This window comes from Budorcas taxicolor, chromosome 8 (assembly GCF_023091745.1).
Source record: "Budorcas taxicolor isolate Tak-1 chromosome 8, Takin1.1, whole genome shotgun sequence".
Lineage (NCBI taxonomy): Eukaryota > Metazoa > Chordata > Mammalia > Artiodactyla > Bovidae > Budorcas > Budorcas taxicolor.
The window spans coordinates 62,592,250-62,606,242 of NC_068917.1; the positions used below are offsets into that span (position 1 = coordinate 62,592,250).

At 40.1% G+C, this 13,993-nt stretch overlaps 1 protein-coding gene across 1 annotated transcript in view; it reads left to right on the plus strand.

Moving 5' to 3' along the window:
- The window catches only part of LOC128052062 (phospholipid-transporting ATPase FetA-like), an 81,938-nt gene that overhangs the window by 38,593 nt on the left and 29,352 nt on the right, over positions 1-13,993 (plus strand). Inside the window, exons 11-12 of the mRNA XM_052644529.1 lie at positions 4,645-4,841; positions 10,949-11,157. Of these exons, the coding sequence (XP_052500489.1) occupies positions 4,645-4,841; positions 10,949-11,157 (406 nt within the window). The remainder of the gene's footprint in view (positions 1-4,644; positions 4,842-10,948; positions 11,158-13,993) is intronic.

Here is a 13,993-nt window from a genome sequence, read left to right on the forward strand (position 1 = left end):
CACAACAAACTGTGGAAAATTCTGAAAGAGATGGGAATACCAGACCACCTGACCTACCTCCTAAGAAATGTGTATGCAGGTCATGAAGCAACAGTTAGAACTGGACATGGAGCTACACACTGGTTCCAAATTGGAAAAGGAGTACCTCAAGGCTGTATATTATCACCCTGGTTATTTAACTTATATGCAGAGTACATCATGAGAAATGCCGGGCTGGAGGAAGCACAAGCTGGAATCAAGATTGCTGGGAGAAATATCAATAACCTCAGATATGCAGATGATACCACCCTTATGGCAGAAAGTGAAGAAGAACAAAAGAGCCTCTTGTTAAAAGTAAAAGAGAGTGAAAAATTTGGCTTAAAACTCAACATTCAGAAAACTAAAATCATGGCATCTGGTCCCATCACCTCTTGGCAAATAGATGGGGAAACAATGGAAACAGTGACAGACTTTATTTTGGGAAGCTCCAAAATCACTGCAGATGGTGACTGCAGCCATGAAATTAAAAAACGCTTGCTCCTTGGAAGAAAAGCTATGACCAACCTAGAAAGCATATTAAAAAGCAGAGACATTACTTTGCCAACAAAGGTCCATCTAGTCAAGGCTATGGTTTTTCCCGTGGTCATGTATGGATGTGAGAGTTGGACTATAAAGAAAGCTGAGCACTGAAGAAATGATGCTTTTAAATTGTGGTGTTGGAGAAGACTCTTGAGAGTCCCTTGGACAGCAAAGATATCCAACCAGTCCATCCTAAAGGAAATCAGTCCTGAATGTTCATTGGAAGGACTGATGCTAAAGCTATAACTCCAATACTTTGGGCCACCTGATGGAAGAACTTACTCATTTGAAAAGACTCTAATGCTGGGAAAGATTGAAGGCAAGAGGAGAAGGGGACGACAGAGGATGAGATGGTTAAATGCCATCATCGATTTGATGGACATGAGTTCAAGCAGGCTCTGGGAGTTGGTGATGGACAGGGAATTCTGGTGTGCTGTAGTCTGTGGGATTGCAAAGAGTCAGACATGACTGAGTGACTGAACTGAACTGACATGGATGGTTCAAAAGGAAAGCACAGCCAGTAGAACTCATCATTAAAGTTTAATCTGAGCCATGAGGATAAGCCATTCTGTCACATAACTCAGTGAAGAGAAGCAGAACAAAGAGGGAGTAAGATTAAGAAGAGTTTTATGACTCCAGAGAAATCTGCATCACAAAGAATGGAACTACTCAATATGAGTCTGCATTAGGCTAAAAATAAAAGCAGATTTTGTTCTTTTTTATCTTAATGCTCCTGCTTTATTCTCTTTCATCCCTCATTCAACTTTCAAATCTCAAATATTGAATGATATTGAGGGTTTATTACTAACTTTTTAAGTGATAAAGGTATCATGATTTTGTGTTTAAGTAAGATCCTTTAAAGATATATATTAAACAGTTTGCAAATAAAATTATATAATGTGAGAAATTTGCTTAAAATAAAAGAGAGGATAGAGGAAGGGGAGATTTGGAATAAAATAAAACCGGCCATGAATTGATCATTGATGAAGCTGGGTGATGGGTACATAGGGATTCATTATAGTATTTAATATCTTAATATGTGTTTGAAGCTTTTTATAATAAAAAAGATTTTTAAATCTCATTTTTTTAGAATGGTCCTAGTTAGATCTGCTTCTTCTGACTTCATACTCTTGTCTTCAAAGACTTTCTATTAGTGACTCAAAGTTGAGACCTACAGTTTTCTACCAGTAGAGATGGGTTACTTTGAACAATTCACACCTTGTGACAAAGGGCGTAGGTTTGAAGACCTCTGAGTAGACTTAGAAGTTCACAGTAACATAATACATGTCTTCTTTGTAGATATGTGGGCATATGATGCTGATGGGATGTAAAATTGTATAACCACTTTGGAAAGCATTTGGCAGTTTCTTAAAGAATTGGGCACTTATCAAAAATTACAGAATTCCCTTTTTCATAGCTGAATAATGTTCCATTGTAGTGTGTGTGTGTTTGTGTCTGTGTGTGTGAGTGTGTGTGTATCACATTTTCTTTATCCATTCTTCTGTCGATAGACAGATTGTTTCCATGTCTTGGCCATTGCAAATAACACTTCAATGAACATGGGAGTGGAGATATCTCTTCAAGATAGTGATTTAATTTCCTTTGGATATATACCCTGAGGTGGGTTATATAGTAGTTTTATTTTTAATTTTCTGAGGAACCTCTGTACTGTTTTTCAAAGTGACTGTACCAATTTACATTCCCACCAAGAGTATCTTGATAGTTAGTGATGTTTATCTTTTCATGTACCTATTGGCCATTTGAACATCTTCTTTGGAAAAATGTCTGTTCAGGACCTTTGCCCATTTTTTAGTTGATTTTTTTTTTTTTTTTTTTTTTTTTTGCTATTGAGTTATTTTCTTAAATATTTGGGATATTAACTCCTTATCAGTTACATAGTTTGCAAATATCTTCTCCTATTCAATTGATTGACTTTTTATTTTGTTGATTGTTTCTTTTGCTGTGCAGAAGCTTTTTAGTTTTATGTAAATCCCACTTGTTTATTTTTGCTTTTGTTGCTGGTGCTTTGAATGTCATATTCATAAGATCATGTCCAAGACTTCTGTCGAGGAGTTTTTTCTCCCTGTTTCTATGCTTTCTTTAGGAGTTTTTTGGTTTGAGGTTTCACATTTAAACCTTCTGATTCATACCAAGTTAATTTTTGTGAGTTGTATAAGATCAGGGTCCAGTTTCATTCTTTTGCATGCATATGTCCAATTTTTCCAATACCATCTTGTCTCCCTTTCAAATATTAATTGATTAGAAGTGCATGGGTTTATTTGGGGGCTCACAGTTCTGTTCCATTGGCCTATATGTCTGTTTTTATGCCAGTACCTTACTGTTTTGATTACTATATCTTTACAATATAGTTTGAAATCAGGAAATGAGATACATTCACCTTACATCTTTCTCAAGATTACTCTGACCGTTTGAAGTCTTTCATGCTTTCATATAAGTTTTAGGATTGTTTTTTTCTATTTCTGTAAAAAAAAAAAATTGCCATTGAAATCTTGATAGGGATTGTATTAAATCTATAGATAGCATGAATAGTACAGACATTTTAACAATGACTAACTCTTCCAATCTGTGAACATGAGATATCTTTCCATTTACTTGTTTTCTTCAGTTTCTTTCATTAATGCCTCAGTCCTATTTGATTATGGTGTATGATCATTTTAAAATGCTGTTATATTTGGTTAACTATTGGGAAACTTTGTATTCATCAGGGATATTGGCCTGTGTTTCCTTTTCTTATAATGTCATTGTCTGGCTTTGGTACCAGAGTCATGCTGGCCTTGTAAAATGAGTTCAGGATTATTATCCCCTCCTCCTCAAAGTCCTTTTCTAAACATAGTTCTCAAATCCGTCTTATTTCTCTGCAGCCTTTCCCCTCCATGCCCTTTCTCTCAACCTAAGAGTCAGACACAACTAAGTGACTTCACTTCTTGACTAATAGCAAGAAAGTTGATGTTATCTAGAAAAGAACAGTAATCTTAGTTCAATAAGAAGGTATCATCTTTAATCTGAACATTACCCCTAGGCTGATTCATTTTATTCAGTTAGAAAGAATTATTGGGCCTTGTTTGCTTAAGATCTCAATCTTATCTCTTTTTTCCTCTTTAGTGTCTAAAAGTAAAGGCTTTTCCAGTTCTTTGATGACCCAAGAGAAAGTGAAAGTGAAGTCATTCAGTCGTGTCTGACTCTTTGTGACTCCATGGACTGTAGCCCACCAGGCTCCTCAGTCCATGGAATTCTCCAGGCAAGAGTACTGGAGTGGGTTGCCATTTCCTTCTCCAGGGGATCTTCCCGACCCAGGGATTGAACCTGGGTCTCCTGCATTGCAGGCAGATGCTTTACCGTCTGAGCCACAGGGAAACCTCAAATTTCACTCTATTCCTCTTGCAGTTATTTGCCTACTTCAAATCTTTCCTTTGTCAAAGTCAGCCCACACACACTAATATTCTAATTATTTCCAACCACTTCCCTTAGAGCTCTAGGCTCAGTAGGCACATGGTCTGCCTTCCTATTTTACCATCTTCTTTCTGTAAACATGATTGCCATATTGTCAGCCTTTTACATCCATTTCCTTCTCACCTCCCCACCTGCAACTGCTAATCCAGTGTGACACTTTTTATACTTTTGTTAAAGCAGAACCTCACTTCAATAATGGAGTAATTAAGAGCTTGGGTTCTGGAACTGGTCCAAAACCTGTCTCTCCTGGATAGTAGCCAGATAACTTCAGCAAAATACTTTTCCATTCTTAATATCAAGTTTATTATCTATTATTAAAAGACAAGAATAATATTAAATAATACACATAGAGTACTTAGCACTGTTATTGGCACTTAATACTTAATGCATTTTAGTTACTGTTTTGTCCTATCAAAATCCCAAGGACAGTTCCTGCTGGGCTTTCTTTTCTGTCTTCTAGGCTACTGCCTAGAGACTGTGAGCTTCAGGGGGGACCTCCCCACCCCACCCTCCAAGAAAAGAGAGAAGCTTTGTTGAGAGAGAGACTCCAGATGGTAGAACTACAGCAGCACATCTTGGATGAAATGTTAATTTAATTCTTTTTTTGATTTCTAGATTTTCCTGTTTTTAGGCTGCATGTGTTTTCTCCTAGCAGCTGGTCATTACATTTGGGAAAACAACAAAGGTTACTACTTCCAGGATTATCTGCCGTGGGAAGACTATGTCTCTTCATCAGTTTTCTCTGCCACCCTTATCTTCTGGTCCTACTTCATTATCCTCAACACCATGGTGCCTATTTCCCTCTACGTCAGGTAGGCTTCTTTGACAGCTGAGGGAGGAGCTGACTTCTTCTGGGGGAGGATACTTCCTTCTTATTCTCCAACTAGACTATGAACTTTCAGGAAACACAGATGCTGTGCTCTTTAACTCTTTACTTTCCAGAGTGCCTGGTGCACAAAACACTCTGAGAAATATTTAGAGTCTCCATAAATGCTTTCTATGTCCAGAATACTGTGCTAGATACTATGTGGGTTATATAATAAAAAAATTATTCCTACCCTCAAATAATTTATAATGTACATGACTAAATAAGTCATGCAAACACATGAAATAATTAGAAAACAATGCACACAAATTTTGTGTTTACGTACAAGCTAGGCAGCCCCTAGTTTATCAATGACCCAGATTCTAAACAGTCATTTGTAAATGACTCAGCACTCAGAATGCTTTTTCCCCCAGAAACAATGTAGCAAACTGCAGGTGGGTATGATTATGACTTAAATTCTGGTTCCTAAAAATTGGAGAAGGGATTTCTTTGGAAGGAATGATGCTAAACCTGAAACACCAGTACTTTGGCCACCTCATGGGAAGAGTTGACTCATTGGAAAAGACTCTGATGCTGGGAGGGATTGGAGGCAGGAGGAGAAGGGATCGACAGAGGATGAGATGGCTGGATGGCATCACTGACTCGATGGACGTGAGTCTGAGTGGACCCTGGGAGTTGGTGATGGACAGGGAGGCCTGGCGTGCTGTGATTCATGGGGTCGCAAAGAGTCGGACATGACTGAGCAACTGAACTGAACTGAAAGGATGTTTCCTTCCCCATTTCATGAGCACCTTGGACAAAAATTTGAAATATAGATAAAATAAGTTTTTACTGTATTTTAATCTCCTTTTTCGAGTTCCAGCATTCCCTTTCACATAAACGGACCCAAACACATTTTCTGCATCCTTTTCGGGTTTTCTAAACCCTACATTGTGGCATCCCAACCCTAAAATCACCCTATATGCGTGTGTGCTAAGTTAGCTAAATTATCTTACTAATTAAATATTTATTGAACACCTACTATGTTACCAAAAAAGGTACCAACAAAGGTCCATCTAGTGAAAACTACGGTTTTTTCAGTAGTCATGTATGGATGTGAGAGTTGGACTATAAAGAAAGCTGAGCGCCGAAGAATTGATGCTTTTGAACTGTGGTGTTGGAGAAGACTTTTGAGAGTCCCTTGGACTGCAAGGAGATCCAACCAGCCCATCCTAAAGGAAGTGCCTGAATATTCATTGGAAGGACTGACTGATGCTGAAGCTGAAACTGCAATACTTTGGCCACCGGATGCAAAGAACTGACCCATTGGAAAAGACCCTAATGCTGGGAAAATTTGAAGGTGGGAGGAGAAGGGGACGACAGAGGATGAGATGGTTGGATGGCATCACCGATGCAATGGACATGAGTTCGAGTAAGCTCCGGGAGTTGGTGATGGATGGAGAAGCCTGGCATGCTGCAGTCCATGGGGTCACAAAGAGTCTGAACAACTGAGTGACTGAACTGACTATGTGCCAAGCACTATACTAGGTTACAGAGAAAGATACATGAATAATAAGACAGCCCTTCCTCTAGATAAGCTTACACCATAGCCATGGAAACAGATACTTAAGTAAATAATTAAGAACAATATGAAGAATGATGTAATAGAAATTACTATGGGAGCCTAGAAAAGGAATAGGTTGGTTCCACCTATAGAGTCTTAGGGATTTACAGAAAAAAGTAATCATCAAACTGATACATGAGAAAAGAGGAGCATTTACCAAAAGAAAATACAAAAATAATATTACAAGCAGAAAGATCAGTATGTACAAAGGTTAGAGGTTTGTAAAAGCTTGATCTGGTCATAGAACAGTGAGTGAGCCTAGACTGAGGTGTTGGGTGGTAATTTAGGATTAGATTCAGGAGAACCTTGAATGCTAGGTCAAGGAGTTGGGGCTTTATCCTAAAAGCAGCAGAGATCTTTCTAAGGAAAGAAATAATATCATTAAGTGTCTGAGTTTAGAGAGATTGCTATGGTGACTGGTATGGTGAAGGAAGAGAGGGGTCAAAACTCAACACATGAGGACTAATAAAGTCAATAATGAGGGCATGAGCACCACCTCCCTCACCTCAAACAAAAGATTCGTGTTGCTCAATGCAGCTGTCTCAGACAGGGGTTACTAATGAAGCAATGAAATAACACACACTAAATATGAATGTATTAAAAGGCAAAATGATAGGATACTGAAAGAGGAACTCCCCAGGTCAGTAGGTGCCCAATATGCTACTGGAGATCAGTGGAGAAATAACTCCAGAAAGAATGAAGGGATGGAGCCAGAGCAAAAACAATACCCAGTTGTGGGTGTGACTGGTGATAGAAGCAAGGTCCGATGTTGTAAAGAGCAATATTGCATAGGAACCTGGAATGTTAGGTCCATGAATTAAGGCAAATTGGAAGTGGTCAAACAGGAGATGGCAGGAGTGAACGTTGACATTCTAAGAATCAGCGAACTAAAATGGAATGGAATGGGTGAATTTAACTCAGATGACCATTATATCTACTATTGTGGGCAGGAATCCCTCCGAAGAAATGGAGTAGCCATCATGGTCAACAAAAGAGTCCAAAATGCGGTACTTGGATACAGTCTCAAATATGAGAGAATGATCTCTGTTCGTTTCCAAGGCAAACCATTCAATATCATAGTAATCCAAGTCTGTGCCCCAACCAGTAACGCTGAAGAAGTTGAGGTTGAACGGTTCTATGAAGACCTATGAGACCTTTTAGAACTAACACCCAGAAAAGATGTCCTTTTCATTATAGGGGACTGGAATACAAAAGTAGGAAGTCAAGAAACACCTGCAGTAACAGGCATATTTGGCCTTGGAATATGGAATGAAGCAGGGCAAAGGCTAACAGTTTTGCCAAGAGAGCGCACTGGTCACAGCAAACACCCTCTTCCAGCAACACAAGAGAAGACTCTACACATGGACATCACCAGATGGGTAACACCGAAATCAGATTGATTATATTCTTTGCAGCCAAAGATGGAGAAGCTCTATACAGTCCGCAAAAACAAGACCAGGAACTGACTGTGGCTCAGATCATGAGCTCCTTATTGCCAAATTCAGACTTAAATTGAAGAAAGTAGGGGAAACCACTAGACCATTCAGGTATGACCTAAATCAAATCCCTTGTGATTATACAGTGGAAGTGAGAAATAGATTTAAGGGCCTAGATCTGATAGATAGAGTGGCTGATGAACTATGGAATGAGGTTCATGACATTGTACAGGAGACAGGGGTCAAGACCATCCCCATGGAAAAGAAATGCAAAAAAGCAAAATGGCTGTCTGGGGAGGCCTTACAAATAGCTGTGAAAAGAAGAGAAGTGAAAAGCAAAGGAGAATAGGAAAGATATAAGCATCTGAATGCCGAGTTCCAAAGAATAGCAAGGAGAGATAAGAAAGCCTTCCTCAGCGATCAATGCAAAGAGATAGAGGAAAAGAACAGAATGGGAAAGACTAGAGATCTCTTCAAGAAAATTAGAGATACCAAGGGAATATTTCATGCAAAGATGAACTCAATAAAGGACAGAAATGGTATGGACCTAACAGAAGCAGAAGATATTAAGCAGAGGTGGCAAGAATATACAGAAGAACTGTACAAAAAAGACCTTCATGACCAAGATAATCATGATGGTATGATCACTCACCTAGAGCCAGACATCCTGGAATGTGAAGTCAAGTGGGCCTTAGAAAGCATCACTATGAACAAAGCTGGTGGAGGTGATGGAATTCCAGTGGAGCTATTTCAAATCCTGAAAGATGATGCTGTGAAAGTGCTATACTCAGTATGCCAGCAGATTTGGAAAACTCAGCAGCAGCCATAGGACTGGAAAAGGTCAGTTTTCATTCCAGTCCCAAAGAAAGGCAATGCCAAAGAATGCTCAAACTACCACGTAACTGCACTCATCTCACACGCTAGTAAAGTAATGCTCAAAATTCTCCAAGCCAGGCTTCAGCAATATGTGAACCATGAACTTTCAGATGTTCAAGCTGGATTTAGAAAAGGCAGAGGAACCAGAGATCAAATTCCCAGCATCTGCTGGATCATCGAAAAAGCAAGAGAGTTCCAGAAAAACATCTATTTCTGCTTTATTGACTATGCCAGAGCCTTTGACTGTGTGGATCACAATAAACTGTGGAAAATTCTGAAAGAGATGGGAATACCAGACCACCTGACCTGCCTCTTGGGAAACCGATATGCAGGTCAGGAAGCAACAGTTAGAACTGGACATGAAACAACAGACTGGTTCCAAACAGGAAAAGGAGTACGTCAAGGCTGTATATTGTCACCCTGGTTATTTAACTTCTATGCAGAGTACATCATTAGAAACGCTGGGCTGGATGAAGCGCAAGATGGAATTAAGATGCCGGGAGAAATATCAATCACCTCAGATATGCAGATGACACCACCCTTATGGCAGAAAGTGAAGAGGAGCTACAAAGCCTCTTGATGAAAGTGAAAGAGGAGAGTGAAAAAGTTGGCTTAAAACTCAACATTAAGAAAACAAAGATCATGGCATCTGGTCCCATCACTTCATGAGAAAACAGTGGAAACAGTGGCAGACTTTAGTTTTGAGGGGCTCCAAAATCACTGCTGATGGTGACTACAGCCATGAAGTTAAAAGACATTTACTCCTTGGAAGAAAAGTTATGACCAACCTAGATAGCATATTCAAAAGCAGAGACATTACTTTGCCAACAAAGGTCCATCTAGTCAAGGCTGTGGTTTTTCCCGTGGTCATGTATGGATGTGAGTGTTGGACTGTGAAGAAAGCTGAGCGCCGAAGAATTGATGCTTTTGAATTGTGGTGCTGGAGAAAACTCTTGAGAGTCCCTCGGACTGCGAGGAGATCCAACCAGTCCTTTCTAAAGGAGATCAGCCCTGGGTGTTCTTTGGAAGGAATGATGCTAAAGCTGAAACACCAGTACTTTGGCCACCTCATGGGAAGAGTTGACTCATTGGAAAAGACTGATGCTGGGAGGGATTGGGGGCAGGAGGAAAAGGGGACGACAGAGAATGAGATGGCTGGATAGCATCACCGACTCGAAGGACATGAGTTTGAGTGAACTCTGGGAGATGGTGATGGACAGGGAGGCCTTGCGTGCTGTGATTCATGGGGTCACAAAGAGTCGGACATGACTGAGCGACTGAACTGAACTGAACTGAAATATGAATGATGATAGGAAGGACGGCACTTAAAAAGTCTGCACTGTTTTAAAATGAAGATGCTTGTTAACCATGTTGTTTTTTAGTTGCTAAGTCATGTCCAGCTCTTTTGTGACCCCATGGACTGTGGCCTGCCACGCTCCTCTGTCCATGGGATTTTCCAAGCAAGAATATTGGAGTGGGTTGCCATTTCCTTCTCCAGGTGATCTTCCCAACCCAGGAATCAAACCCACATCTCCTGCATTGGCTGAGCCATGAGGGAAGCCATAGGGAATCCATAAAGCATGTTATGTAGAATAAAAGTGGAATGTGACTCACACAACTGGGAAAATTCAGATAAAAATGGAGAGGAAGCTGTTTTAGTAAAAAGCTACCCTACCGGCAGGCTGGGTCTGCCAAGAAATTTATCAGAGGATCAGCTCCTGTAAGCTGTTTCTGAGTCTCGCAGATCTTCCCCTTCCTCTTCTGAAACAAAGAAGCACTGTCTCCAGTCAAGTATCTCTCCTCCCCATCAATGAGTTTATGTGACAGCAGCAATACCCCTCTAATTAAGCTTTGGTTGCCTTTTATAAACTAGCTTAACTCTGTCAGGCCTTGCATTGTTACAGAATTTTTAAAATTTTGAAAGAAGTAGTATAAAGGGAATATGCTTCAGCAAAGTTAATCAGTGTATCTGGTAATCAAGTAAAGACTTGAGTGATAATGATCAAAGTAGAATTACATTGGGTTGGCTAGTATGAAGGGTCCTTCAAGACTGTAGGTTCTGAGAGAAGGTATTCTGATTTTCATTTCTACCACAGGACTGGAAAGAAGGAAACCAGGGGGATGAATTTACTTGCCCTGCATTGACCCAGGACCCTTCTTTTCTTGCTTTCTCCTTAGTGTTGAGATAATAAGATTGGGCAACAGTTTCTATATCAACTGGGATCAGAAGATGTTTTATGAACCGAAGAACATGCCAGCACAGGCTCGTACCACCACCCTTAATGAGGAGCTCGGCCAGGTCAAATACGTGTTCTCTGACAAAACAGGGACCCTGACTCAAAACATTATGATTTTCAACAAGTGTTCAATTAACGGGATGTTATATGGTATGCATGTCTTTCTGCTTTCCCTTAATCTTGGGGAAATTTTACTTTGCAGGTTGTTCTCAGGAATAATCTATCTCTAAATTTATATGTCTCTAAATTCACATTTTCTTACTCTTATAACTTGCTGTCCACTAAGCAAAGATCACCTAGTCCATTCAGTTCTAACCAAAAAACACTTAATGTAGCACAATATAGATGCCATCCATTGTGTGGGACATTGGAAATATAAAGATGTATAAGACTTAATCTCTGTCTTCAGAGAATTGCCAGTGTCTTGGGAATGTTAGTTACTCACATTAAATCAGATGGTGCAACCAGGATGTTACTGAAGCTGCTATTCTCCTGATTCTGCCTCAGTCCAATAAACAGTCTAGAAAGAAGCCATCAAAGGGTGTTCAGAATTTGATCAGTGTCTCCCATACCCAGTTGTTCATTTATTTCCTGTGTTAGAGGAGCTTGTTTTTGTGATAGTGTTAAGTGTTCATATGTATGAACATTATGGCAGTAACTAGCGAAGGAAAGCAATCACATCGAAAAAGCTAGAGCACATGGAATATTCTTCTGGGATGATGAAAAAGCTTTGAAGCTAGAAAGATGTGGTGGTTGCAAAACATTCTGAACGCACTAAATGCCCCTGAATTGTACACTTTAAAATGTACAATTTTTTTAAATTTAAGAATTAAATTTAAAAATTAAAGTTAAAATATTTTTAAAAGCTAGAGCATTCTAATATTTTCTATTACTTCTGCCAAACAAGTTTTCACATGTATAAACTCTGAAAGCTTATTTTTGGGTGGTTGATTTGGGTGAGGATCTTAATTTTTAACTCATTGTGAGACCTGATCGTATGCCAGGTAGGGTTGCAAAGGGTCCTGGGTGTTTCTGCACTTGGCATCAAACTGTCTTCCACCCCCAATCTGTGTATGCTATCTACTGGTCAAGAACCTAATTCCAAGTGAATTCAAGTTCCACAGGAATCCACCTTCCAATTCTGGAGACTTGAGTTTGATCCCTGATAGGGGAACTGAGATTCCACATATGGTGGAGCAGCTAAGCCCTTACACCACAACTACTGAGCCCGCACCCTCTGGAACCCAAAAGCCACAACTTAAGAAGCAGGCACGCTGCAACTAAAACCCAATGAAGCCAAATAAATAAATATTTTTAAAGTCCTACTTTAAATTACTATGAAAAAAAAAGTAAAAGTATTGATCTCTCAGTAGTGTCCAACTCTTTGTGATCCCATGGACTGTAGCCAAACAGGCTCTTCTGTACATGAAATTCTCTAGACAAGAATACTGAAGTGGATAGCCATTCCTTCTCCAAGGGGCTCTTCCCAACCCAGGGATCAAACCCAGATCGACTGCACTGCACTGCAGGCATATCCGTATGACCCAGTAATTCCATTCCTAAGTGTATACCAAAAAGAGGAAAGAGAAAATAAGGGTTCAAACAGAGAGATGTATGCGTGTTCATGGCAGCAGTATCCACAATAGCCAAAGGTGGAAACAACCCATGTTTCCATCAGCAATTGAATAGGTAAACAAACTGTGATATATCCATTTAATGGAATATTGCTGTTAATCAGTCCCCAAGTCATGTATGCCTCTTCGTGATCCCATGGACTGCAGCAAGCCAGGTTTCCCTGTCCCTCACCATCTCCTAGGGTTTGCCCAAGTTCATGTCCACTGAATCAGTGATCATTGAATCAGCCATCCAACCATCTCATCCTTTTGCCCTCTTCTCCTTCTGCCTTCAATCTTTCCCAGCATCAGGGTCTTTTCTAATGAGTCAGCAGTTTGAATCAGGTAGCTAAAGTATTGGAGCTTCAGCTTCAGCATCAGTTCTTCTAAAGAGTATTCGGGATTGATTTCCTTTTAGATTGACTGTTTTGATCTCCTTGCTTTCCAGGGGACTCTCAAGAGTCTTCACCAGCACCACAGTTTGAAAGCATCAATTCTTCAGCTCTCTGCCTTCTTTACTGCCCAGCTCTCACATTTGTATATTCCAATGAACACCCAAGAATGATCTCCTTTAGGATGGACTGGTTGGATCTCCTTGCAGTCCAAGGGACTCTCAAGAGTCTTTTCCAACACCACAGTTCAAAAGCATCAATTCTTCGGCCCTCAGCTTTCTTTATAGTCCAACCCTCACATCCATACATGACCACTGGAAAAACCATAGCCTTGACTAGATGGACCTTTGTTGACAAAGTAATGTCTCTGCTTTTTAATATGCTGTCTAGGTTGGTCATAACTTTCCTTCCAAGGAGTTCAGTTTAGTTCAGTCACTCAGTCATGTCCCAACTCTTTGCAATCCCATGAATTACAGCATGCCAGGCCTCCCTGTCCATCACCAACTCCCAGAGTTCACCCAAACCCATGTCCATTGAGTCGTTGATGCCATCCAACTATCTCATCCTCTGTTGTCCCCTTCTCCTCCTGCCCCCAATCTTTCCTAGCATCAGGGTCTTTTCAAATGAGTCAGCTCTTCACATCAGGTAGCCAAATATTGCAGTTTCGGCTTCAGCATCAGTCCTTCCAATGAACATTCAGGACTGATTTCCTTTAGGATGGACTGGTTGGATCTCCTTGCAGTCCAAGGGACTCTCAAGAGTCTTCTCCAACACCACAATTCAAAAGCATCAATTCTTCAGCCCTCAGCTTTCTTTATAGTCCAACTCTCACATCCATACATGACCACGGGAAAAAACATAGCCTTGACTAGATGGACCTTTGTTGGCAAGGTAATGTCTCTGCTTTTGAATATGCTATCTAGGTTGGTCATAACTTTTCTTCCAAGGAGTAAGTGTCTTTTAATTTCATGGCTGCAGTCA